Source organism: Physeter macrocephalus, chromosome 9 (assembly GCF_002837175.3).
Source record: "Physeter macrocephalus isolate SW-GA chromosome 9, ASM283717v5, whole genome shotgun sequence".
Lineage (NCBI taxonomy): Eukaryota > Metazoa > Chordata > Mammalia > Artiodactyla > Physeteridae > Physeter > Physeter macrocephalus.
Genome location: NC_041222.1, coordinates 5426218 through 5452584, shown reverse-complemented (window position 1 = coordinate 5452584; position 26367 = coordinate 5426218). Strand labels below are relative to the sequence as shown.

Genomic DNA, 26367 nt, shown 5'->3' with positions numbered 1-26367 from the left:
TACTCGTGACAGGAGAACCGCAAAGAGCCATGAGCCACCACCTTGGATCCCAAAGGCAGCAAGCCAGGTAGCAGAAGTCAAGGGCGACTTCTGGCTGGCACGACTAGGGACACGGTGGTGCCACCAACGCAGACAAGAGCAGAGAAGATGGAGTATTATGGTGAGATGGGGGCGGCGATGGAGGCGACGGGCCTGTTGAGAAAGCACCGGCTCTGAGGAGCCTGCAGACCGCCCAGGTGAGAGGTCGCAGTCATGGCCTTGCCTCCCAAAACTCCTTTATCTCAATTTTCTGTTGTCTTTCAAAAGATTAGACCTACGCTGTCCAATATGGTGACAAAAGTCAGAGTTTAAAAATGTTAAATACCTCATTGCTATTTTTGTTTTATTGATTACATGTTGACATGATAACATCTGGCATATATGTATTTTAAAGTTAATTTCACTTGTTTCTTTTTACTTCTTTTAATGTGGCTACTAGAAAATTTTAAATTACATACATAACTCGCATTATAGTCATACTGGACAGCGCTGAATTATTCTACAAAAGAACATCTAATTGACTACAGGACCCTTTCCCCACTTTCTGTACTCATCTCAGCTCTCTTATAAACTTTTTACCTAAAGCTAAAAATTCAGGGTAAGACAGGCCTGTCACAGAAGCTAATAAAGAAAAGTCTCACTTCAGGTGTATCAGACATACCTCTTTTTCCTTCGACTTTAGTGCCATGGTTAGACCCTGAATGGCTTTATCCCTCTTTAAACTATTTTTCTTTTCCATAGCAATTTCTCTTTCCTTCTCTCTCAGGTCCTTCTGAAGTGCCTAAATTAGATTAGAAAAAGATTCACTAAGTTGATGCATTCTAACCAAAAATGCACTGTAAATATACCTTTAAGAGCACACTCAAACGCAGTTATTCTATCATTCCTGTCAACCTGTGATTAATGTTTCCAAGTAGAGCTGAGAATCGTGGCATCAGCTCCAAGTTACTGTTTTACCGCTCGCGGCAAGAGGGCTGGGTGTAGGAAGGGGATCAGATCAGTTAAGACGATGACAGCTACTCCCGTGGAAAGGACTCCAATGCCTTCTGGAATCTGAATACAGTCACAGCAGAGCTTTTGAAACCGTACCAGGTTATTTGGGAGAAATAACAGATCATTAATTTCACTCCTTAATGCTACAAAAGCCAGCAGAGAATTTGGTTTGATGGAGACCGAATATATACATTTATAGTCTGAGTTCATTTCTAAAGATATTCACCGCTGCCTCCCTCCCAGGCTGTTGTGAGAATCAAATGAGATAATGTACACGAAAGCACTTTCTACGCTGGCAGGCGCTACACAAATGGCGGCCGCTGTGACTAGGGGACCCTGCAGCAGTGGCTTTGCAATTGGCCTGGCAGGTCTGAATCCCTGCTACACCTCTTCCAACTCTGTGACCCTGGGGACGGAAACTCACCTCTCTGAGCCCCATGTGTTACATCCGCAAAATGGGAACGCCTAGTCCACAGTTTTCGCAAAGGTTACGAAACCCTCTCTGACACGCCTAAAGCTTGGCTCCACGAGTGACAGCTACTGTCACACAGAATTATCTGTTGCACTCAGAAGAAAGCAAGAGGCAGGGATAAATCCTCAATACGTTTGTAAAAATTGTATCAACATACCTGCATCCTCTCTTCAAAGCGATTTCTCTCCTTCTCCTGCTCCATTTGTGCAGCCTAAGAAAAGGCATTCATTGGTGCCCGGAAGGGACCCACAATCCAGTAGCTTCCCCGGAACAGTCAGAATGAACACTGCATTTACTCTCTATTCCCCATCCCACTGCTGAGGAACTCATGAAAACAAGCATACACTCCTTCTGTCTCACCGGAAATCCACCCGAGTTAAGAAAATGTAAAGACAAGCAACCCGCACTGGCTGACCACCAGCCCCATGGAGCGTGAACCAAAGAGCTACGGGACGATGCAAAAGCCACTAAAGCACAGCGCCCGCGGAGCGAGAAGGGTCAGGAGGAGGAGCAGACGTGGGCTAATCACCGCCAGAGACTAACCGGTGAGGCTAGAGGGTTCGCTGCTGTGGTCGGGACAAAGGAGATCCTCAAAATCGCTCCACAAAGCGATTGAGACATTCCACGAGCACTGAAACGTCCCCTGGCGTTTAGGGACCACACGCGGCAGCCACCCTGGCTCCAACCAGGACCGGAAGGCCACCATCAGGCCTGCCTGCACCTCCAGGCCTGCCTGCACCTCCAGGCCTGCCCAGCCACTTCAGAACAGCTGGGCATGGAGGCGGCCTAGTGGGGGGCAGGGGTCCAGGGGGGCTTTGGGGTCTCTACCAGCAACCCACCTCTTGGATCCTGGGAAAATATAACGACACCTCTGAGCGTGTTTCTCTACCCGACGAGGGGACCATGATCTCTGCCTTGCAAGGTGCCAGGATTAACTGAGGTGCACGCTGACACCCTTCGAGTGCTGCCATGCCCCATACAAGTTATTTCCCTTCCCCACTGCCTCTGAAGTTTCCGACCGACGGTGGCCTCAAGTCTGCCTCTAACCACAGAGACAAACCAAACCCAGTGGGTGCAAATAAAGTTCCCGGGCATCGACAAATTAACCCATAGGAAAACAGAGGCGCACAGGTGTGCACTATTTTTTTGGTTTGTTTTTTGGGTTTTTTTTGTTTTGTTTTGTTTTTTGTTTTTTGTTTTTTTTTTTTCGTTTAGGGACCACACGCGGCAGCCACCCTGGCTCCAACCAGGACCGGAAGGCCACCATCAGGCCTGCCTGCACCTCCAGGCCTGCCTGCACCTCCAGGCCTGCCTGCACCTCCAGGCCTGCCTGCACCTCCAGGCCTGCCTGCACCTCCAGGCCTGCCTGCACCTCCAGGCCTGCCTGCACCTCCAGGCCTGCCTGCACCTCCAGGCCTGCCTGCACCTCCAGGCCTGCCTGCACCTCCAGGCCTGCCTGCACCTCCAGGCCTGCCTGCACCTCCAGGCCTGCCTGCACCTCCAGGCCTGCCTGCACCTCCAGGCCTGCCTGCACCTCCAGGCCTGCCTGCACCTCCAGGCCTGCCTGCACCTCCAGGCCTGCCTGCACCTCCAGGCCTGCCCAGCCACTTCAGAACAGCTGGGCATGGAGGCGGCCTAGTGGGGGGCAGGGGTCCAGGGGGGCTTTGGGGTCTCTACCAGCAACCCACCTCTTGGATCCTGGGAAAATATAACGACACCTCTGAGCGTGTTTCTCTACCCGACGAGGGGACCATGATCTCTGCCTTGCAAGGTGCCAGGATTAACTGAGGTGCACGCTGACACCCTTCGAGTGCTGCCATGCCCCATACAAGTTATTTCCCTTCCCCACTGCCTCTGAAGTTTCCGACCGACGGTGGCCTCAAGTCTGCCTCTAACCACAGAGACAAACCAAACCCAGTGGGTGCAAATAAAGTTCCCGGGCATCGACAAATTAACCCATAGGAAAACAGAGGCGCACAGGTGTGCACTATTTTTTTGGTTTGTTTTTTGGTTTTTTTTTGTTTTGTTTTGTTTTTTGTTTTTTGTTTTTTTTTTTTGTGGTATGCGGGCCTCCCTCTGTCGTGGCCTCTCCCGTTGCGGAGCACAGGCTCCGGACGCGCAGGCCCAGCGGCCACGGCTCACGGGCCCAGCCGCTCCGCGGCACGTGGGATCCTCCCTGGCCTCAAGTCTGCCTCTAACCACAGAGACAAACCAAACCCAGTGGGTGCAAATAAAGTTCCCGGGCATCGACAAATTAACCCATAGGAAAACAGAGGCGCACAGGTGTGCACTATTTTTTTGGTTTGTTTTTTGGGTTTTTTTTGTTTTGTTTTGTTTTTTGTTTTTTGTTTTTTTTTTTTTGTGGTATGCGGGCCTCCCTCTGTCGTGGCCTCTCCCGTTGCGGAGCACAGGCTCCGGACGCGCAGGCCCAGCGGCCATGGCTCACGGGCCCAGCCGCTCCGCGGCACGTGGGATCCTCCCGGACCGGGGCGCGAACCCGGTTCCCCTGCATCGGCAGGCGGACGCGCAACCGCTGCGCCACTAGGGAAGCCCTTGTTTTTCGGGTTTTTTAAAGGTTTTTTTTTTGGCTGCGTGGCTGCATTGGGTCTTAGTTGCGGCACGCGGGCCCTTCGCTGCAGCGCAAGGGTTTCCCTCGAGTTGTGGCATGCGGGTTTTTCTCTTCTCGAGTTGTGGCACGCAGGCTCCAGGGCATGTGGGCTCTCTAGTTGTGGCGTGCGGGTTCCAGAGCACGTGGGCTCTACCGTTTGTGGCACGCGGGCTCTCTAGTTGAGGCCCGCAAGCTCAGTAGTTGCGGGCTTATTTGCCCCGCGGCATGTGGGATCTTAGTTCCCTGACCAGGGATCGAACCCGCGTCCCCTGCATTGGAAGGCGGATTCTTTACCACCGGACCACCAGGGAAGTCCCTGGACTGTTTTTTTTCAACCGACTCTACATGAACACGAGACTGGAAGGATAAAAAAAATGCCAGGGCCCCCGACAAAGGAGCTTCCTGGTAATTCCTCAGCAGACAACAGGGAGCTAACATTTTGAAGGCCACTGTGCGCGAACCCTGGGGACTGAATGCGCACCCATGTCCCACGGGGGGACCAGGTCTGCTCACTAAAGTCCCCCTCCACGTCCCCTCACCTCACCTCAGTCTCTCTCTCCTCGTGTCCCCGCAGAGCAGCAGCAAGTCCTCGGAGCTCTCCAGATGTCACGTTTTCATCTGGAGATGCCATCCGAGATTTCTCCTCTTTCAGGCACTGAATTAAAGCTTCTTTGCTCTTCAAAGACAGCTTCAACTCCTCAATCAGTCTGAAAGAGAACAAAATTTAAATATTAATTCTAAGCTGTTCTCTTAGCTCAGTGGAGCAGGAGGGGGTAGGAAACAGGGCCAGACATCTTCAAAGCAGACGCATCCAACGACCGAACATAAACGGAACCGCGTTTTGCAGGTGGGCTATTTGGGGCCAGAATCCGCCTCCAGCCCAGCCCTGGTCAATCCATCCTCTGAGCTGCCAGCCCACAGTCTGATCGAGTCACACTCCCGCTCAAAGACTTTCACTGGCCCCCACCATCGACAGCAGTGGACTACGAATTTGGGGGGGCGCTGGGGGGTGGCAAGAAATCTCTCCCTAAGGAGTCTGTCAGTGAGGCGCAACAAACATGACCAGTAAAGCAGAACGGTTCCAGCGAGCGTGAAAACCAGAGAGCGTCTCGCCATGGCTTCCCAGGGCAAAGTCTACAACAGACTGGCTTCCAAACTAAAGGCCAAACTCCTCAGCAGGGCGATCGCGGCCCTGTCTTTTAGGGCCTAGACCAGAGGTGCCGCTGACGGCGTCCGTCTCGCCTCTCACAGGAAACGGTCACCCTCTTCACTGGCTCTCAGAGCCTCCCTCCCAAGCCTCTCCAGGAGCTGGGCTGCCCTGCGCACACCACTCCCTCTACCCAGAATGCCCTTCACACCTCTGCTCCCCCCTCCACCTGATAAACACCCATTCATCCCGCCACCGCCAGTGAGGCGTTACCTCCCCTCAAGACCCCAGAGGCCCCTCAGGAAGAGCCGAGCTCACCCTTCTCCGGGCCACCGAATTACCCCTGACCACGGCCAAGTTATTTAACCTCTCTGAGCCTGCACTGCCTCGGCTATAAAGTGGCCATAACTTGCTTATGTGGAATGGAGATAAGCTATTTAAAATGCTGCACAACTCCAGGCACATGGCCGAACTCAACCAATAACAGTGGCTATGTGGCTATAATTACTTTTTTTTAAACACTGAGCAATTAGCATTTTGTCAAAGGACCCTCAGAAGAGTCTCTCCAGCTAAGCCTAGAAAGCAACTCAGTAGGGTAGAAAGAGCAAAGGCTTGGAAGTCTGAGAGAGCTTCCCGAGCTCCCAAGGTGAAGGTGAGGGGTGAGCTAAAAGCAGTTAAAGCGCCTAGCAATGCGTATTTGAGCATCTGAAAATGTATCCACCCAAAATTCCTATACTGAAATCCTAACCCCCAAAGGTGATAGGATTAGGAGGTGGGGCATTCGGGAGGAGATAAGATCGTGAGGGTGGAACTCGCATGAATGGCAGCACAAATGGAGCTCCAGAAAGATCCCTCACCCCTTCCGCCAGGTGGGGATACAATAAGCGACCTGGAAGAGGGCCCTCGCCCAACCATGCTGGCGCCCTGATCTCGGACTTTCGGCCTCCAGAACTGTAAGAAATAAGCTTCTATTGTTTGTAAGCTACCCAATCTGTGGTATTTTGTTATGGTGCCCCAAAAGGACTAAAATAATTGGGTACAGAGGGAACCGGGCAGCACCAGCGCGATGCCCCCCAAAACTTGGAGGAGTAAGATTGCCCTCTAGGGGTTCAACTTTGAAATCGTCACACAGTCAACTGGAGAAGTAAAAAGTCACCAAACTATACACTTAAAATGGACGTGTTGTGCTGTGTGCAACTCATACTTCGATAAAATTGATTTGCTTTAGTTACCTTAAAGCAAGTTCTAGATAGGGATGCAAATGAGCAGGGAAGGTCTGTGGGGACTGTAGTCAGCCTAGTGCACCGGCCCGCCTAAGGGAGCAGCCTCAGTCCGGCAAGACCCTGGCCCAGTCCTGCCACGCCTTCCAGGTTTTCAAGAGAAGCTGGAAATCTAGACTTTCACGTGAAATCAGGTGGTTTTTTTTTTTAACATCAGCAACGAATTCCATCTTTTCAAAGTACTGTTTGGGTCAAATAAAACATTGTCTGTCGGCCATACTGACCCGCAGGGCTCCTCAAGGCGGACTATCTTAAGAGATACGGACTAGCTGTAGGTCCAGTTGAAGGAAATCAAGGAGCTAAAGCATGTACCTTTGAAAAGGGTGGTGGGAGGCCAGGACATGGGCAGTGTCCTTCCTGGTGAGGGCCCTGCTCAGCAGCAGTCAGTCGCGTGGCAGATCTGGATCCAGCTCGCCAGGGCGTGACCAAGGGCCCCTGCTCCATCCAAATTCACTCCCACCTCTGACCTCAATTTAGCTTCCTGGGCAGGCCTGCCTTCAGGGAGGGAACACACTGATCCTAGTCCCAGGAGAGTCCCACCACAGAGGGCCACACCCAAGCGAGCGGGCAGAAACCCAGAGCTGGCTGCCGGCTGCCGGGAATGCGGCTGAGGAACCCCTACCCCTGAGAGACGGGTGCACTTGCAGGACTGACACATCAGGTTTCGGTGCCTCCCCAGCCGGACCGGTAGGAGACCCCAGGAGCAGGCAGCCTTAGGGAGGCCCCGACCTGATCACCCACGTCCATGGAGACCCCACTGCCCGGACCACAGTCCGGCTGTACTGTACCGGACTGTACCACAGTCCACAGTACTCAGCAAGCGTTAACCCTTCCCCAAAAGGGCTCCGTCCTCCAAAAGGATGAGCAGCCCAGCTTCTACAGCGTCTGCTAACAGGGACCAAGGCTGCTCTGAACTGTGCCACGCGTCCCAACTTTGGGGGTGCCTCACCCCAAGCCCACAGCTCTCCTCTCGTAAGCTCTCCCTGCCCCACACCCAAGCAGAGCTGATCACTCCCTGGCTTTCGTCACAGCCCAGACCCGGAACTTACCTCCAGCACCAATCGTGACTTTCTGTTTTTAACACGTGTTCCCTCCCCCACATGGGAGCTCCATATAAGGAAGACAGTGTTCACCTCTGCATTCCTGGCACCCAGCCCGAGGCTAGGCTCAGCAGCTGGTGAAGGAAAGAACCTGCATCTCCTTTAATTCAGGCCTTACTCCATAGGCCCAGCATCTCCTGGACTCTCCTCTTGGATGCTTGCAATCCCTCAACCCGATGTGTCCCAACTGAAAGCTCATCTTCCCACCTCCTCCACCCCAAAACATCTCCTCTTTCTCCCCTTTTCCCACAAACTCAGCAAACTGCCCTACCATCCCACGGTCGCTCATGCTCAAGACCTGGGTCAGGGGGACCTCTGCGGCCTTTTCCCTCATTCACAGATGCAGCAGCCATCAAGCCCTTCAAGCCATCATGCCAATCCAACCTTCCCAGTATCTCTGCCTGCTCTTCCCCAACCCGACTTCCGTCACCTGGGTCCTCGTCACCCTCACCTCTTATCTGAACTTCAGCATCATCCCCCCTGCCAATCCATCCTCCAGGGGGCAGCCAGAGGGATCTCTCTAAATTTAAATCTGATCCTGTCATTTCCCCCACCCCCATCCTTAGCTCTTCAGTGGCTCCTCACATGCCCTGAGGACAAAACCCAAACTCTACCAAAAGGCCCACAGGACCTGCCCCAGCTTCCCTCTCCCCAGCTCCTCCTACCGCCCCCCGCTTCCAGAACACGACACTCGGCCAGGCTGTACTCTTTCAGTTCCTTGATCGCGCTTTAGAACAATTTCTGTCGACTTCCAAACTAGCTTGGCTCCTCAATGGATGGGCCAGAGGTCAGCCGGAAGTCTCACTTCTATTTAGTTAACTCAACCTGCCACTTAGTAACCACCAAAGCAAGGCAGTAGTATCAAAATGCAAGAACGGTAAAGAATAAAACCTCCACTCTCTCCTGAACAGCTTTGATTCAAAGTTTGTTTGCAAGACATAAAGGGCATTAAATATTGCCGAAAAGCCGTATGGCCCACGCACTTCTCTGGACCAAATGGCACAAGTTTTATTTCTGGACCATTGAAGAGCTCTGTACTTGATGTACGTTGTTTTGGTCCCTCGCACCGTACTAATCTGGGCCCTCAGCCTGCATTAAAAGATATGAAGGAAAACAGGTCACAAAAAATTCACTAGTATTTTACTGTGGGGATGGAGTCACTTACTGTTCCCTTTGGGAATATCTACAAGAGAAATGTCTCTCTGACAATGACAAGTAAAACTGGGCTTCTCCTGAGTTAATAGCTTGTTTTGTCTTGTGAGCAATGTGAATCTTATGTCCACCAAAACTGTTTTTCCCTTTTTCCTTTGGCTACCAGGAAGCTTAGAGCCAAAACCTGAATGCTAAATTTAGTATCTGAGTAGAACTTTTCAGCATGAACTTCTGTCAACTAATTCTATCTCTGTCCTCACATCACTACCCTATTCCTTTCCCTTTCACCCTGATTTTATCCCTAGTTTTCTCACTATGGGGAACAAGTAGAAAAAGAAGGGGAAAAGGGTAGGAAGGCAACAACTCTTTCCGTTTTTTCTGGATCATGCTGCCAGATAAATGGATGTCAGAGCATCACAGGGGTAAGAGCCAGACCTGTCCTTCTCTTCCAGGACCAGAGCCATCTCCAGATCCCCCTCGTGCATCTTCTTCATCTCTGAAAGCTTGTTTTCCAAGCTTAACCGAAGAGCCTTCTCTGTTTCTGTTCCAGCAAAGGCCTTTTCCAGCTCTGCTTGGGCGGCTTTCACATCCTAGAGTTAAATTAAACGCATTTGATGCAATTTTTCAATACAATTGGGAACACTTTGAAAGGAAATTAGATTAAAATATAAATATTTATGACTTTTTCTCCAGCACATTTCCCCTCCCTGAATTGTACTACACATGGGGAGAATCAGTAATAAATACGTTCACCAGCCATTTTTTCCCCTCTTGTATCCTGAAGAGTAATAGGCATTTCCAATGGAAAAGACTCTACAAGAACGGTATTTTGGGTTTTGAAAAATCCGATCAATATTTACAGTTTCAATGAGAACGAGGAGAAATGTGCCTCTCAATACCTAAACATACATAAATTCCTAGGAGTCACCATAATCTCCATACAAATTCATCCCACACGCCACCGCTCCCTCACTATTTTCAAGATAATGACTACACAACTCTAAAGTGCATTTTCTGTATCTCCAAGGTGATTTAGGTGGTAAAAAACTCTTATGTTTTTCCTGAGAGCTCAGAGAAGCCAAAAAGGAAATTGCCTAAGTCACGCAGGCAGCGTCTGCGTTAGGGAAAAAGGTCCTGGTGCTCAGGAAAGCGACCGAACAGTAGCTGTGAGTCTCCAAGCCCTCGTGCCACTGCCTCTGACTGCATCACGAAGATGAAAGGCCAATCGAACTGGATTCAAAACCCAGCTCTCCCACCACTTATTTGCTGGGTGACCTTGAGTAGTCCCTTAACCTCCCTGAGCCCGTTTCCCAACCTATAAAACAGGGATAACCACCGTCTCAAAGAGGTGCTGGGAGACTCTGTCAAATGCCTGCTGCGTCACACGAAGCTCAAAAAACGCTGGCTTCCTCTTCCCTGCCCTTCCCTCCACGGTGCCTCGTCCACCACCGTCTCCCCAAGAGGGTGACAGGCTGTCAATATCAACGATAGCCGGGAAAAACCACTTCCCCATATTCTGAGACAAAAAACCAGCAAAAACTATTATTTACTGAGTGCCTACGGATGCCGGGCTTTGAGCAAGGAGCTTTATTTATACCATCTTTGAGCCTCACGCAATCCTAGAAAGTTGCATACTGACAGAGAGACTCGACCAGCCCAGAATGCAGGCTCTACAGCCAGACCACCTGGCATTTACTACCTGGGTGACCTTGCGCCAAGTGACTTGGCCACTCTGTGCCTGTGCCATCATGTTTTTGGTTTTGTTCTTAAAAAGGGATAGTAAAAGTATTTACCTCATACGTTTACTGAAGGGATGAACTAAGTCAGCGTATGAAAAGGCTGAGAAGGGTGCCTCAGACATGGTAAGCCCTCCATAAATCGTTAGTTCACTGCGGTTGTTACAATTACTATTGCAGGGCAGACACCACTGGCCTCATTTCACAGATGAAGCAGCAGGGGCTCAGAGAAGGCAAATGTCTTCTCCAAGGTGACAAGCTAGTGACAGAGCAGGGATTCAGCCCAGTACTGTCAGTCACGCTGCTACCCTAAAACCTGGGGAAGCACTTACTGGGAAAAATAAGATGACTGAACCAACAGATTTAGTCTCTTCAAAGTCTCAGAATTACATTTTAACTAACGTTCAGAATTTGGGCTCAGAAGACCCTCCTTTTGGTTTCAGCTCTACTGCTTATGACCAAGACCAAGTTTCCCAGCTCTCTGAGCCTGTCTCCTCATCTGGAGTTTGGACCTAGGATCTACACACCCCCATGGGGCTGATGTGAACATGACAAATGGAAAAGACCATTATCAGCTGTAAAATACAGTACAAATGAATCTGCTCTTTGTATCTAGAAGTGCTTTGTGGTGTCATTTCTCCTCTTATCTGCCAAGAAGAATCAGGGTTTTGGGTAGAGAAACAACAGACTTCAAAGATCAAGAATTAAAAGGAACTGGTATCACTCGATGACGAGCTTAATATGGAGGAAAGCTTTTCAACATCGAGAAGATCAAGTTTTTTGGCCAAGGAGCGTCCTGACTCCCACCACAGGCTGAGAATGGGGGGAAAGAGGAGCTACACACAGCGGCTCCCCGAGAGGAAGCAGGCAGTGGGCGCAGGTGGGATGGAGGGATGGAGGCTGGGCTCTGGGGACAGGGGCTGCGTGGCCACGCACGGCCTACGAGTCAGGAAACCTGGCTCCAGGCTTAGCTGTGTCAGGCGGGTCGCCTCCCCTCTCCGGGCCTCAGGCCTCAGGCCTCAGCTCCCTCTTCTGTAAAGTAAAGGAACTAAACTAGATAAAAAGAAGGGTGGCTGTTGCAGTCAAGGCACAGGCTGTAAAATCAGCTGTTGTAACTTAAAACCAGGACTAAACGTGGACTAGTTAGTATTTCTCTCTGTACTTCCCTGTCCTCATCTAGAGGATGGAGACAATAAAGGCCAGCGCGCAGGGTGTGAGGGTATAAATTCCATACGCAAAGTGCCTACAACGGGGTTGGAGCCCAAGAGGTGCTCAGCAAGGGCGGGGGCTCTTGTCCCTGCTGAAACCCTGACAGTTTATGACAAGAGGAACAAAATTCTGCCCACTCGGTTATGAACCCGCAGTAGGAAACACATTCTCCTCAGGGCTTCCAGACTTGCCTCTTCTTTTTTTTTTTGGCCGCACCGCGCAGCCTGCGGGATCTGGTTCCCCGACCGGGGATCAAACCCACGCCCCCTGCAGTGGAAGCGCAGAGTCTTAACCACTGGACGGCCAGGGAAGTCCGACTTGCCTCTTCTAAAAGGAGTATCCTCTTGGTTAGGAGCTCTTCGACCTGCCGCACCTTCCTCTGAGCATCTTTCTTCACCCGCTGAATTTCAGAGCCACCCCCTTCGGCGAGGCTCTCGACTGCTTTGCTGCGAAAAGAGGCAAAGGCGTAAAATGCACAAGAGTGACAGTCAGATGGTGATTCCAACCGCTCCAAAGAGACAAAGAATATTTGTTGGTCACTTCTCCCACAGACCTGTGCTGAGCTTTTTTTTTTTTTTTTTTTACTTAAGATTCGTAAATCAAAAGCACAGATAATGCAATATATAAATGCATCAAGTCCACCGTGCAGTATACCTTGAACTTACACAATGTTATATGCCAATTATATCTCAATTAAAACACATATATAGGGGCTTCCCTGGTGGCGCAGTGGTTAAGAATCCACCTGCCAACGCAGGGGGCACGGGTTCGAGCCCTGGTCCAGGAAGATCCCACATGCCGCGGAGCAGCTAAGCCCGTGCGCCACAGCTACTGAACCTGCGCTCTAGAGCCCACGAGCCACAACTGCTGAGCCTGCGTGCCACAACTACTGAAGCCCGTGCGCCTAGAGCCCGTGCTCCACAACAAGAGGAAGCCGCCGCAACGAGAAGCCCGCGCACCACAACAAAGACCCAATGCAGCCAAAAATAAATTAAACAAATAAATAAATATTTTTTAAAAATAAATAAATAAAGCACATATATATGATATATACATATAGTTTGCATACTATCCGGTGATTTCCTTAGGGTCAACTCCTAGAAAGGGAATTACAAGGTTAAAGGATAAGCTCGTTTTTAAGACACTCGACAGCTATTGCCAAATTCCCCACCACGAAACTTCCAATAAAGTACACCTCCACCAGTGGCAGGAAAGGCAGACAGCTGGTGTGACAAACCAACGCGCAAGGAGCAGGAGACAACGAAAATAAACCTGAGGGTAAAGGTCTTCTGCCACTGGAGGGGGAAGCATCTCAAACACAGCACGACCACTCTGCGAGCATAAGCGGCAACTGAGGGCCTGAGCAGAGGAGGTTACCCGCTCTCCACGTTCCTCCACCGCCTCTAACATAAAAGGCAGACTTCACATGGCCGGGCACCGTGGAACATTCTCTCTGCTTGACCAGCATGGTGGGGCTGGCCCACCAACACCAGACACAGCGCTACGACCACAGACGCCTTTCATTTTGGTTCTCGAAAAACAGCGTCGGATGTGAATTTGTGAGACACAGACTCAGAGCAGCTCTCATCAGATTTCTAACATGATTGCGGGTTTCCAGAAGGCAGAATAATGAAGGAAATGGCTCCACCTAAAGCTAGTTTTTCAGAAAAACTGCGAAAGGATAAATCTATTCACCACCAGCCTCCCATGCCCTACTTTAAGGGTATATAACATTCTTCCAACCAGGGACCACGTGATCAGACACTCACATGTACAGGCCATGCGAATTTCTGACTGAGAACAATGGAAAGTCAGGGGGGCCATCCCTGCTGTCTCGAACATGGGTCGCCTGCAAATAAAGACTTTATTCATATCTTGTTTCCTTTCACCAATAAGCCTTCAGAAGGCCTCAGTGTCAGGATATCATTTTAATGGAATTCAATGTGAACAACTGGAAAGAAAGAACAGGGGCTCTGAGGCTGAACAGATCTGCTTCCAAATTTTGACTCTATTATGTCCTCAGCGTGACTCTGGGTAAATTACCTCTTACGCCTCAGTTTCCTCATTTGAAAAATGAGACGATTACCTCTTAGAATTAATGTGCTAACACATGTGGTGGCCGTAGCGCGTTGCCCTTCCTCTCTGATCTGAGTGCTGCCTGTTAGCCTGTTGTCCCCGAGGCCACCACAGCACTGGCCCCCCTGCTGCGCTGCTGTAAGAGGCCTCATTCCACCCCCTCTGCTGGCATCTGAGCTGAGAACGGATCCTCTCTGGCCAGAACTAAGACCACCACGGTCACCTCCTGATTAATGCTATGAAATGTCCTGAGCCGCCACTCCCTCAGCTCATTTCCTGATCAGTACTGTCTGGAATTCACAGTGATTCACAATCACTTCCACCACTCCTCAAGAGGCATTGTACATGGCTGGAAGATTTCTGTACTAGAAGCTTTTCCCTCCTGAGCCTTGGACACAGGATTTTTCCAGTCCCAAATTTCCACTAACCACCAGAAATGTTTTAGCCCTTGGGCTTCATAGAGACTTCTCTAGAAAGTGGCCCGCTCGACCACCTCACCCTCCCCACCGCCTCCACCACCCAGCAAGTGCAAATACACCGGCTCCCTCCTATCAGCCCAGATCAAACATTTCTGTTTTGCAGTCTGAATTATATACATTGTCAAGGGGCTGACTACAATTTTTAACAAGTACTGGTATTATTCAGTTTGGCTGCACTTTAGTTATACCAATAAAATATATTCCCAATAACGAATGTTCCAACTTTTCATTTATCATCTTTGTATCTCTGTAGCAATAAAATTTATACTCAGCAGTATGGTGCAATTTTCCCCTACTAATGGAATTATTGTTTTTGTTTGTGTTTTAAAGCCACAGAGATAAAATTTACTCCCGACAATATGTCTGCTTTTGTTTTTAATGCCCCCTTATTGTAAGTGAGAAATATAATAATAGAAAGCCAGCAAACTATATATTTACTCCAGAGCAAGGCAGAGCGAGCTCCAGACAAGGCCAGTCCCAGTTCTGTTACCAACCTGGGCAAGACTTCCTACTCCTCTGAGCCTCAGTTTTCTTTTCACTCAAATGGGAACACTGGCTGCCTCAAATAGCTGTTGTAAAATCAACTGCGATAAAGCATGTCAAGTGCCAGGCACAGGGTTTGGGGCAAAGCAGGATCTCAGTAAACATTCGTTCTCTCCTTCTACCCTTTCTCTCTTTATAGAATCTGGGGCAACAGATAAGATAGACAGCAAGACCTAAGGAGAGGAAAGGTTTACAGAAACTGGTCTAATCCAGCTTTCCACCCAATACAAGACAGAACTTTCTATAAACACCACCCTCGCTACCCTATCTACCCCTCAACATTTCCTCTTGACGCCTTCCATTCTAATTATAGTTATTTAGGAAAAGCAGGGGCTTTTCCTGTGACAGGTGCTGGGCATTTCGGGGTAAAGAAAGGCACCCGTAGCAGATGTATGGTGGACAGGGCGCCTAGCCCGTGGCAGGTAATCCTCACAAAGGCCCCATGAAGTAGGAACAGCTGAGAAGCCAAGACTCAGAAGCCAAAGACCCACCTACTGGCAGAGCCAACCCAGAGCCCCTGCCCCTTCCACTGGCCCCATCTCCACTCAAGTAGGGGAACAGGCTCTTGGCCTCACAAGATGTACAGTCATGTTAGAGCAATGAGAATCACATACAGGAAAATAAAGAACATGAAACCTAGTGCTAGGCTAAAAGTCAGGGACTTGAGTTCTAATCCCAGCTCTGATCTTTCTAAGTGATTTCGTCATGGTCCTTCCCGTCTCCAGGCCTTAGCTCCCCCCGCTACAAAAGGTTTTCCTAGAAGGTTGCCTAGCTCCCAGGACAATGACGGAACGTACCAATAAATGGATGTGAAAGCGTTTTATAAACTGTACAGTGTTACATACACGTGGGATTGTCATTACATGCCAGAGCAGTCTGTACAGAGGTCGAGATGTGGACCGGGGGCAGCCACGGGACTCGGCATGAGCCTTTATGGAGGGGAGGCGACAGGAAAGGCACCTGGGCCAGGAGGGGACGGGAAGCAGAAGAGGTCTGCCAAGGCAAAGCTAGAGCAGCAGGGGCAGGACGTTTTCAGTACCTGCGCACTATTTGGGATAAAGTGTTGGTGGAGAGAAAGCTGGAGCGGTGAAGTCACTGTGACTTTCTTAAACAGAACCCCTGCCCTAGGAGGCATCCTTGACATCGCCCTTCCCACCATTACCAAGCCCTGTGGACTTTGCTTCCCAACCATCTCCCCAGTCCCCCCATGCAGCTCCTCACGAGTCTCTTGCCTAAACTACTGGCCCAGCCTCCTAACTCGACTCCCCGCTTCCACCCCTGCTCCCTCCACAAAACATTCCCCACTCAGCAACCAGAGTGACCTTTTAAAAAACAAAGCCCTGATTGTGTCAGCTGCTTAAAACCCATGACCGTTTTCCATCTGATCTCAGGATAAAGACCAAAATCTCTAGTGAGGCCTCAAGACCCTGCAAGACAAGACCGAGCCCCCCAGACCTGTCGTATCTCCTGAGACCTGCACATTCCCTCCTCCTTCAACACCTTCTCCACCCTTTCCCCCGGTCAAGGCCTACTTACCCCCAGATCCGATCTCACCTCAAATGCCACCTTCCCGGCCACACACCTACAGCTACAGACCTATTCTTGCTGCTCTAACTCTCACAGCTTCCTCCCTTTTTCTCACAGCTCTTTTCCCAACTTGTATTTATATATCTATTACTCCAAGTATTCTATCCCCATCACTCCTTCCAGAATGTAAGCCTCACGTGTCTGTTTGGATCACGGCTCTATTTCCAGGAACCTAGGCCAGTGCCACACACGACAACTGCTTGATAAATATTTTCTGACTAAATTAATAAAGCTGGTCAGACAAAAAAAGGGCCTTGGACACCAGTCTGGGCAGCTGGAAAAATCTCTGCATACAAACACGGGCACCAGCCCCCAAACGCTCAGCTCGGTGCGTTGGTATTGAGGCACGCACGTGGCCTTTTCGAGTCTGGGTTTCCATGTGCACACGCCTGGCTAGAAACAAGTCCTGGCTGAGATCTGCAACAGGCAGGGTGAACAGAGTAGGAAACAGACTGAATTCTGCTACTGACTTCTAGGCTTGGTAAAGTCGATTTGACTTCCTGCCCAGAGAACAATGTGCTTCCAAACAACAACAACAAAAGCAACCAACAAAAACAACAGGCTAAGGGAATTCCCTGGCAGTCCAGGGGTTAGGACTCAGCGCTTTCACTGCCTTGAGCCCGGGTTCGATGGGGAACAAAGATCCCGCAAGCCCAGCAGCATGGCCAAAAAAAAAAAAAAAAGTGTCAATGTAGTTTGTTCATTCATTCATTCCTCACTCACTCACTCACTCACTCAGAAAATACCACGTATGCACAGTAAGCATAACTCAGAGAAGCCTGGGCCAGGGAACCTCTAGTCTACTCAGAGCCCACAGCAGTCCATGCCGGCTGCTGGCTGTGTGACAATAAAAGGAATTGTGTGGCCTGGCCCAGAGCAGCACAGCTGTGCCCTAGGCCAAAGGCCCCACGCCCCTGGGCAGCCGTACCCAGCAGGAGCTCTGCTGCTAGGACAGATGAAGCATTTCCACGTAAGCTTCCAGCCAGGTCCTTGGTGGGTCAACTCTGGGAAGTCTTACTCCTCTCTCACCAAGCGACACTCAGCACTCTCTGGTGCCTCACCCCGTGTCCACAAACGCCCTCTGTCACTGCAGCTCCAGCATACCCCGTTCACAGGCTCACCCGTCTCCAATGAGCTCCTGAGGGAAGGGACCCCTCTTCTCAAACCCTCAGCGTGTGGCACACTTACGTGAGAAATGTTTATGAATGAATGAATGACCAGCTGAGTCACAGACTGTATCCTCTGAACTGTGCTTGTTGTTCAGTAAATAAATTAATTAACTGACTGACTGACTAAAAGGATAGTTTTCAAATTTTTTAAAGCACTAGAACCCCTCTTATAAATGAAGTCTTACAAGGGACCCTAGTACATAAAACACATACAAGAACGAGTTCCTCCGGTTGAAGCCCCACCCTCTGCCCCCCGCCTCACCCACCGCAGGAGTCCTTCAGGACCCCGAGGCCCCCCAGCCTTTCACAGCAATGAAAATGAAGGAGCTGCTGATTTAACTGACAACAGGGATGGATCTCACAGACACATGGCTAAGGAAAGAGGCCAGACGCAAAAGGGCGGGTGCACAGTGTACGATTCCCTTTCTATACAGTTCAAAAACAGGCAGAACTAAGTAATGCGGATGCTAGCGGCGAGCAGCGGTTCTCTTTGCGGGAGAAGGGTGAATTCTGGGAGCACAAAGGAAGCGTCCGGGGGGCTGGTGATGCTCTGGTTTCTGACCTGGAAGGTGGCCCACAGTTGTGTCTGCTTTGTGAAAATCATCATGCTGTACACTTACGATCAGTTCATCTTCCTGTAAGTATGTTACATTTTAAAAGTTCGTTGAAAAATAATTAAATAAAAATGAAAATTTCCTCGCGGTCCTCAGAGCCCCGCTGGAGAAGAACTGGCTTAGAAACAAAAGGTTCTCTTGTACCGACACACCCAGCCTCCACCACCAGAACCCTGGGCGACCTGTGCGCTCGCGGCAGGGGGACAGGTACTCACGAGGCTTTGATGAGCAGCCGCTCTCTCTCCTGGAGCTCCCGCTTCAGACTCTCTACTTCCACCTTGAGCTCGATGTTCTTCCAGACAAGATTAGGAAAGAAAAGAAACAGTGTGAAGCACAGGACATCCGAATGCCTACAGTGGGAAACCTGCTTTCAGCACGGACTGGCTCCGTGATGCTCATAATAGACAGATATTAGATTCAAACCCTCATTAGCCTCGGGGCACAGGGAAAAGGGAATCACTGAACACTCGTGGGCTCCAAAGAAGGCCCTGGATTTCTCAAGGCTTGGAACAATTATGTAAATTTTCCAAGCTTCTAACAGCCAGAGCATTCAAACATTCAGGCATAAACGTCCTACAAGTGAGGCTGATTTAAAAATTGTTTGCCCTCCACCAGGCAAATTTACAATCAATTCTGCAGCTTGCTTTTACCATTCCAAGGCAATTACTTCTGGTTGTTTGCAATCATGCATGTGGTGGTTGTAGCAGTGGGAACGTGTTACAGCGTCAAAAAAATAAAACCTGTGGATGGATAAGCAGGAGGCCACATCACTGCCTGTCTCATTTCAGTGTAAGATCTCAGGGTGCTCCCCTCCCAAAGAGCCATGACCACATAGGGCCAGCTGTCTATAGGGGACACCACAGTGTTCCCCAGCCGTCTTCCTCTTAAGTGACTGGAACCAAGGGAGACACACATGGTCTTGGGCTTGTAACTCACGTGAGAATCCAAAGACAGACTCTTTGGCACACGGATCACAACATGAGGCAGCGGGGAGTGATCAGCTTCGCAAACCAATCCACAGATGTACCCCAGGCGGAATATTAGGTGAATTCACGCAGTAAAGAGGAAGGTCTGAGTGCGCAGCCTGCAGAGGACTGCTGTAAATCCAAGATTTCTCTAATCTTGCTCCTGCTTTATTTTAATAATTTATGCCAACTTTACATTTTATTCCATACTACATGTGTATTATTTTAAATAAAAATAACATTTCCAGTAAAATTTACAATCTCCGAAGACAGGTCTCCCTCCTTTTAGCCAAGGAGCCCTGTGGGGAAGAGCACCCCTGACTGAGAAGTCAGCCAGAATGGAAAGGCCACAGCCTTGGGACTAGACGGACCTGGCTTCAAATTCTGCCTCCACTCCTTCCCAGGAGGAAACCGTGGCAAGTCAGTGGATGCTCGTTTATTTACTCATTCCTTCACTTCACAGACATACACCAACCCCTGTGACAGGCCAAGCACAGGCTAAGCACCAAGGCCACCATGGTAGACAAGGCAGACACAGGCCCTGCCCTCCTGCTCACATCCGGTATGAAAGTGCAAGTGCGAGCCTGTAACTGTCCTTAGAAACACAAGCCCAGGAGGTCAGAAAGCAAGGTGTCTCCTTTCGGATCCCTCAAGTGTCACACGAAAAACATGAAGCCCACCTGACGTGGTGGATCTGAGGACTGAATGAACTAACAAATGAGAAGAGGCTACGAGACAGGGCTCAGACTGTGTTATTTTTTTCACTGTCAAACAATAGGAACTAAAGAAGTCATCTCTGCAGCAGAACTTTTTCTAGAAGAAACTGATCTTCGCATAAAGGACACTGAGTGACGGTGCACAATGTCTTCAACTGTGGTTTTGTGAAAACTGAAGAAACACCCTTCAAAGAGAAGATTCCTGTTCCAGCTCTCTGAAGGGCAGAGAGCTTCTATGTAACAGCTGATATCATACGTTCTAAGTGCTTTGCTTTCTGATGAACCAACTGGCACCCCAGGCCAGCAAATTTAAAAGAATGGACTGCTAACATGTCCACTAGACTTTTTTTTGCAAGCTCAATACTTCAAGTTATAAACTTATATACATGGCAACCATAATGTCTAAACCAAAAATCAAGACACCTTATAAGCATAAAATGGAATATCACTATAAAAAAGAATGAAGAAGCTCTTAAACCACTATTAAGGAAAGATATTCAAGATATTGTTAAGGAAAAATGCAAGGTACAAAGCAGAACATGCTTGCATTTATGTAAAAAGGGGGTTTGTACACATATATGTACACACACAATGCTTGCTTGTGTACACATAAAATTTCTCAGCCTGAGGAATTAATGATATTGGTTAGATCCAGGGAATCTAGGAGACAAGGGTAGAAGAAAGTCTTTCCAGTGTATACCTTTTATGCTTTTTGATTCTGAACCATGTACACCTATCCAAAAAATTAAAATTTAAATAAAAGTGCAATCAAATCAAGTCATCTAGCTAAACAATGGAAGAGAAGAGCTGAAACTGTGTAGTAGAATGAGGTAGGCAGACCCGGGTCCAAAACCCATCTCACAGAGCAGCTATATGACATCGAGCAAGTTGCTCATCTTCCCTGAGCTTCAGCTGCCTCTCCTGCAAGATGAGGATCATCTCCATTGTACAGGACTGCCTTGAGAATTAAAATAAGATGATGAATGCACAAATGCCCAGGACAGGTGCCTGACCAGGAGGAGGCAATTAACTTGCTTTGATTTCCTAACACCCATATTCGTTCTGAGATACATGATAATCATACTTACATACAAAATATCTTAGGTTACTGGTTTTTCTTTAACATTCTGATCGCACCACCACTTCCTTCCAGAAAAGGGGAGATCCTCATCGTCTTTCTCTCCCACAATAAAGAAAAAGAAATCATGTCTTGAGGGACAAGGGAGCTTTTCAATTGTTGAAAAGGCTCAGAAGTACAGTACAATCCCTCTTTAAGACAAGCCCATTTAAGTCCATCCGTTAAAACTCAAGGAGAGGGCTTCCCTGGTGGCGCAGTGGCTGAGAGTCCGCCTGCCGATGCAGGGGACACGGGTTCGTGCCCCGGTCCGCGAGGATCCCACATGCCGCGGAGCGGCTGGGCCCGTGAGCCGTGGCCGCTGAGCCTGCGCGTCCGGAGCCTGCGCTCCGTGGCGGGAGAGGCCACAACAGTGAGAGGCCCACGTACCACAAAAAAAAAAAAAAAAAAAAAAAACCAACTCAAGGAGAGTTCTTTTTCCTCCTTCAAAAGCTTCCACTGGTACAAACTTCCGAAGAGAAAAAATGGAAGAATTCTCAGGCCAAGGGCTAATCTCCTAGAGAAAGTCAAGAAACGGGCACTAAAATATTGTTTGTACTCGTGTCTTTTCAAGAAAGCCAAGTTCTTTTTTCAACTTTCAGAACCAAGGTTTGCTTTCAGGCAGAGACCTCCAGGTCAAGACTTGAGATAGGAATAGACTCTTTTTTCTGACAGTGATAAGCAAGCACACAAGGAAGACAGAAGAGTCAGATCACAGGAAAAATGACAAGCCTAACTTCGAGCTGCCCACGGAAGCCCCAATAAGACAATGATGATCATTGTCAAGCGCTGACTGGGTGCTGAGGCTTTTCATCTGTCAACTCATTCTAATCCACACAAATAACCCCAAGACAGAGGGATTATCACTTAACTCTGGAAGCAAGCCCAGAGAGCTGAAGTGACTTGCCTACAGTTACACAGGTTAGTTAGTAACAATAGGATTCAATTCCAAAGACATTCTACCATTTCACTGTCTTTGTCTAGATTATAAATAATGAGAAAAAGGCAATTGAAATGTGGTAAATCAGAATTCCCATTTTAAGAAGAGAGAAAGACTCCCTTAAAATTAATCTTGTATCGCCTTGCTTAATATTAAGGTCATCCTATTATCTTTATGCTCCCTGTAATCAATTCAAATGAAGTGAAAGCAGTGCTCTCTACTCATGCCAACTCTGAGAACAAATATATTAATCAAACTTCTGCTTGGAATGACTGTTAGAAAAGACACTGGGGATGGCGGCAAGAAGCAGGGCACTCACGGTTTTGTAGACGTGTTCAGTGGGGCCATCAAATTCCTGTTGCATCCTTTCCTCGAGGAAATAGATGCGGAGCTTCAGGTTAAAGTTTTCTTTCTTCAATTCAGTGATTTGCTAGAAAATAAGCACAGATGGGTCATCAAAAGTAAGATCTAAGGGACAATACTTGCATGATTCCCCATAGCTTCCAAGGCTACAAATGGAGTAAAAGCTTACCTTTGCTATAACTGTACTAACCCAGAAGTTAAGAGCCAAACTCAGGACAATCTGATCACTGAAATGAATGATGACTGAGTAGAGAGAGAATTCATGACTCCACACTGATAGTGAGTAAATAGGTAAAGAAAGAAAAGGAAAGGAAAAGGTGAATCTCTTCTTCACAAAAGAAATCCAGTTAATAAATGTCGAAGAATAACAGGAAGAGAAAATCACCCTTATACAACTGCTATAGTAATAACTGACTCAGGCAGGAATCATCAATGCGTAAAGCATCAGGTGAAAGAACACTGGAAGACACGATATTCCCACTGTCTCAAGATATCACCCCACAGATGGCTTGTTATTTACAAAAGGAGAGTATCTTCACAATTTAGAAACCTACTAGACACCACCCTAATCAAGAGAATATATTTAAACCACCTCCTGGTGGAACAAAATGACATCTCATGCCTCCTGAACTAAATCACTGAAAGTAAGCAATTTCATTTAAAATGTTAAAACACCTACAATCTTTTTGTTTTTTTCTTTTTGCACCTCACCATTTGCAGGATCTTAGTTCCCCGATCAGGGGTCAAACCCAGGCCCGGCAGTGAAAGCGCCGAGTCCTAACCACTGGACCGCCAGGGAATTCCCAAAATGCCTACAACCTTTAGCTTGCATCTAATCAAGAGTTGTCAATCAGACAAATCCAAATTGAAAGACATTCTACAAACAACCAGCCTGGACTCTTCAAAAATTTTAATGGGGCTTTCCTGGTGGCGCAGTGGTTGAGACTCTGCCTGCCAACGCAGGGCACGCGGGTTCGAGCTCTGGTCTGGGAGGATCCCACATGGTGCGGAGCAACTGGGCCCGTGAGCCACAATTACCGAGCCTGCGCGTCCGGAGCCTGTGCTCCGCAACAAGAGAGGCCGCGATCGTTGAGAGGCCCACGCACCGCGATGAAGAGTGGCCCCTGCTCGCCACAACTGGAGACAACCCTCACACAGAAACGAAGACCCAACACAGCCATAAATAAATAAATTAATTAATTTTTAAAAAAAAATTTTAATGACAATCTTAAGACAAAAATGGCTGGGGGACTCTTCTAAATAAATGGAAGTAATAGAGGCCTGACTACTAAGTACAGTGAAATCATATAGTGAATCTTGATACTTTTTTAAGCTATATGGAGATAACTGGGGGAATCTGAATAACAATTTTATATAAGGTAAGAGTATTATGATTTTGTAGGAGAATATCCTAAGTAAGAGATACATGCTGAAGTACTTAAGGGTGCTGTCACATGCCTGCAACTAGCTCTCTAATAAGTGGAGAGGGAGGGGAAAAAAAGAGATAAAGCAGATGTAGCAAAATATTAATTGATAAATCTAGATGAAGAATATATGGTTGTTTGTTGTACTATTTTGCAACTTTTCCATAAGTTTAAGATTTGTTAAAATTAAAAGTTGGAAATTAAAAAAAGCAGATTAAGAAAACTGGTATTTACCAAGACCCTACTATGTAAGAGACACTGAGCTTAGGTAATTTAAATACAATATCTGCATCCCTAAAACAACTCTGAGAGCAGATTACCCCCGCTATACACATGATCAAAAACCACATAACCAGTGGAAAAGCTGAGATTCCTATCCTGCTCTGTCTGGCTCTAGTGACTATGATGTGCCAAGTAAACCTTATTGCCTATAGAAAACACCTGATTTATTTGTTTGTAACATCCAGCAAGCTTTCTGAAGCAGGTTAACCTAACTCCAAGAACAGAAATTAGCATACACACTAACGCTACTTATATGTTCACTTTTTTGATAATTTATTGAACCGTTCTCATGTGATTTAAACGTGCTCCTACATGTATGTTACAGTGCATTTTTCACATTTTTGAAAGTCAACAGTCCATGGTTATAAGTAAATTATGATATGGCCACTCAACAGAATCTTATGGAGCCACTAAAAAGAATAAGAGATGACTCTGTGTACTCAAAGGAAGTTATCAAGACACACCGTTAAACAAAAACACTATGGTATCGAATATTATGTGTGGCAGGCTACCATTTTACAAAGTAAGGGGAAGATATACTTACTTGCTGATATAAATGGTATGTATCTGGAAGTATATGCTATATAACCTTTTTACCTTTTGAATTTTTTTAGTATAAATTTCCTAACAAAAAATAACTTAAAAATAATATTAGATGAAGGCATCCTTTTTGAAGACTATTTGAACTGTGAAGAGACTGCTGATGATGTTTTATTAAACCCAGTGTGCCTGCCCAGGCCATAACTCATGCATCTGTTGTTCCCCTTCCACTCTCCAAGTCACTACTCCAGCTCAGTTCTCAAAGGCAAAGCAGAAAGATCAGGGGCTTTGGAGACAACACCAAGTTCAATCCTAACTCTTCTCAAAGAGTAACCCTAGATGTGTTACCTTTCAGAGACTCAGTTTCTTCACTTACAATACAGAGATAATAGGCTTTTGTCAGTACTAAATGAAATAAAATACTGTATAGAGGATGCCTAAGACAGGGTCAACCAAGTGCACAAAGAATGAAGAAGAAATTATATGATTTGACTATATCAAAATGTAAAACTTCTAACTACAAAAAGACTCATAAACATGGCTTAAAGTCAAGTGATTAAGATGTTGGCACAATGCCAAGACATAGGGTGAACTGTCTCGAAATGAATGGCAAAATAAAGTCTCAGCAGAGAAACAGAAAACGTAGAAAAGAACCAAATAAAAATTTTAGAAATGGAAAATACAAAAACCAAATAAAAATGGACTGGATGGGCTCAACAAATGGTGATGACAGAAGAGTCAGTGAACTTGAAGACAGATCAACAAAAATTATCCAATATGAAAACAGGGGGGAAAAAACTTAGAAAAGAAAAAATTAAGAGAGCCTCAGGGACCTCTGAGACAATACCAAAAGGTCTTTCATCGGAGTCCCAGAAAAATTGGAGAAAATTAGGAGAGGGTAGTATAAAAAAAAAAATTGAAGAAATACAACTTAGAACTTCCCAACTTTTGAAAAAGGCATAAAACATACAGACTAAAGAGGCTTATCAAACACCAAACAGGATAAGTTCAAAGAAATTCACACCTAGCAACCACTGAAAAATAAAGACAAAAAACATAAAACAAAAACAAACAAACAAAAACTCTTGAAAGCAGCCAGAGAAAAATGACACATACATGAGGAACAATGATTCAAATAACAGCAGATTTCTCAGTCAAAACCATAGAGGCCAGAGGGCAGTGGAACAATATTATTAAAATGCTGAAAGAAACTGTCATGCTAGAATTCTTAAGCAGTGAAGGTAAAATGAAGACATTCTCAAATGAAGGAGAACCAAGTGAATCCACTGCCAAAAGATCTGCTCTAAAAGAAATGCTAAAGGAAGTTCTTCAGACCAAAGGGAAATGATACTAGAGAGAAAGGTGGAAACTTCAGAAGTGAAGGAAGAAAAAAGCAAATGGTAGTAAATCAACTATACTTCAATTTTTTTAAAATGATAAATATCTAGATAACTATCTAGAAGAACAGTAGAAATGAAAACCCCTCAAGTTCTTCAAAACATTTATGACAGTAAAGCAAAAGTTAAAACACAGTCTGGTGGTATTTTCAATGTTTTTGGATATAAAATATACTGGGGATAGGTGTGGCAACGTTTTTACATTTCACTTAGGGTGAAATGAAAAGTTCCTATAATCTCTAAAGCAACCACCAAAAATTCTTTAACGTTTTAAAATAAACTATACAAAGATGGGCTTCCCTGGTGGCGCAGTGGTTGAGAATCCGCCTGCCAATGCAGGGGACACGGGTTTGTGCCCCGGTCCGGGAAGATCCCACATGCCGCGGAGCGGCTGGGCCCGTGAGCCATGGCCGCTGAGCGGC

At 47.4% G+C, this 26367-nt stretch overlaps 1 protein-coding gene across 1 annotated transcript in view; it reads right to left on the bottom strand.

The window, feature by feature from the left end:
• The window catches only part of CDK5RAP2 (CDK5 regulatory subunit associated protein 2), a 197073-nt gene that overhangs the window by 141714 nt on the left and 28992 nt on the right, over positions 1–26367 (bottom strand). The window contains exons 4-10 of the mRNA XM_028493591.2: positions 22259–22369; positions 18420–18496; positions 12059–12182; positions 9227–9381; positions 4657–4819; positions 1662–1715; positions 701–820 (exon numbers count right to left, since the gene is read on the bottom strand). Coding sequence (XP_028349392.1) covers positions 701–820; positions 1662–1715; positions 4657–4819; positions 9227–9381; positions 12059–12182; positions 18420–18496; positions 22259–22369 — 804 coding nt within the window. The remainder of the gene's footprint in view (positions 1–700; positions 821–1661; positions 1716–4656; positions 4820–9226; positions 9382–12058; positions 12183–18419; positions 18497–22258; positions 22370–26367) is intronic.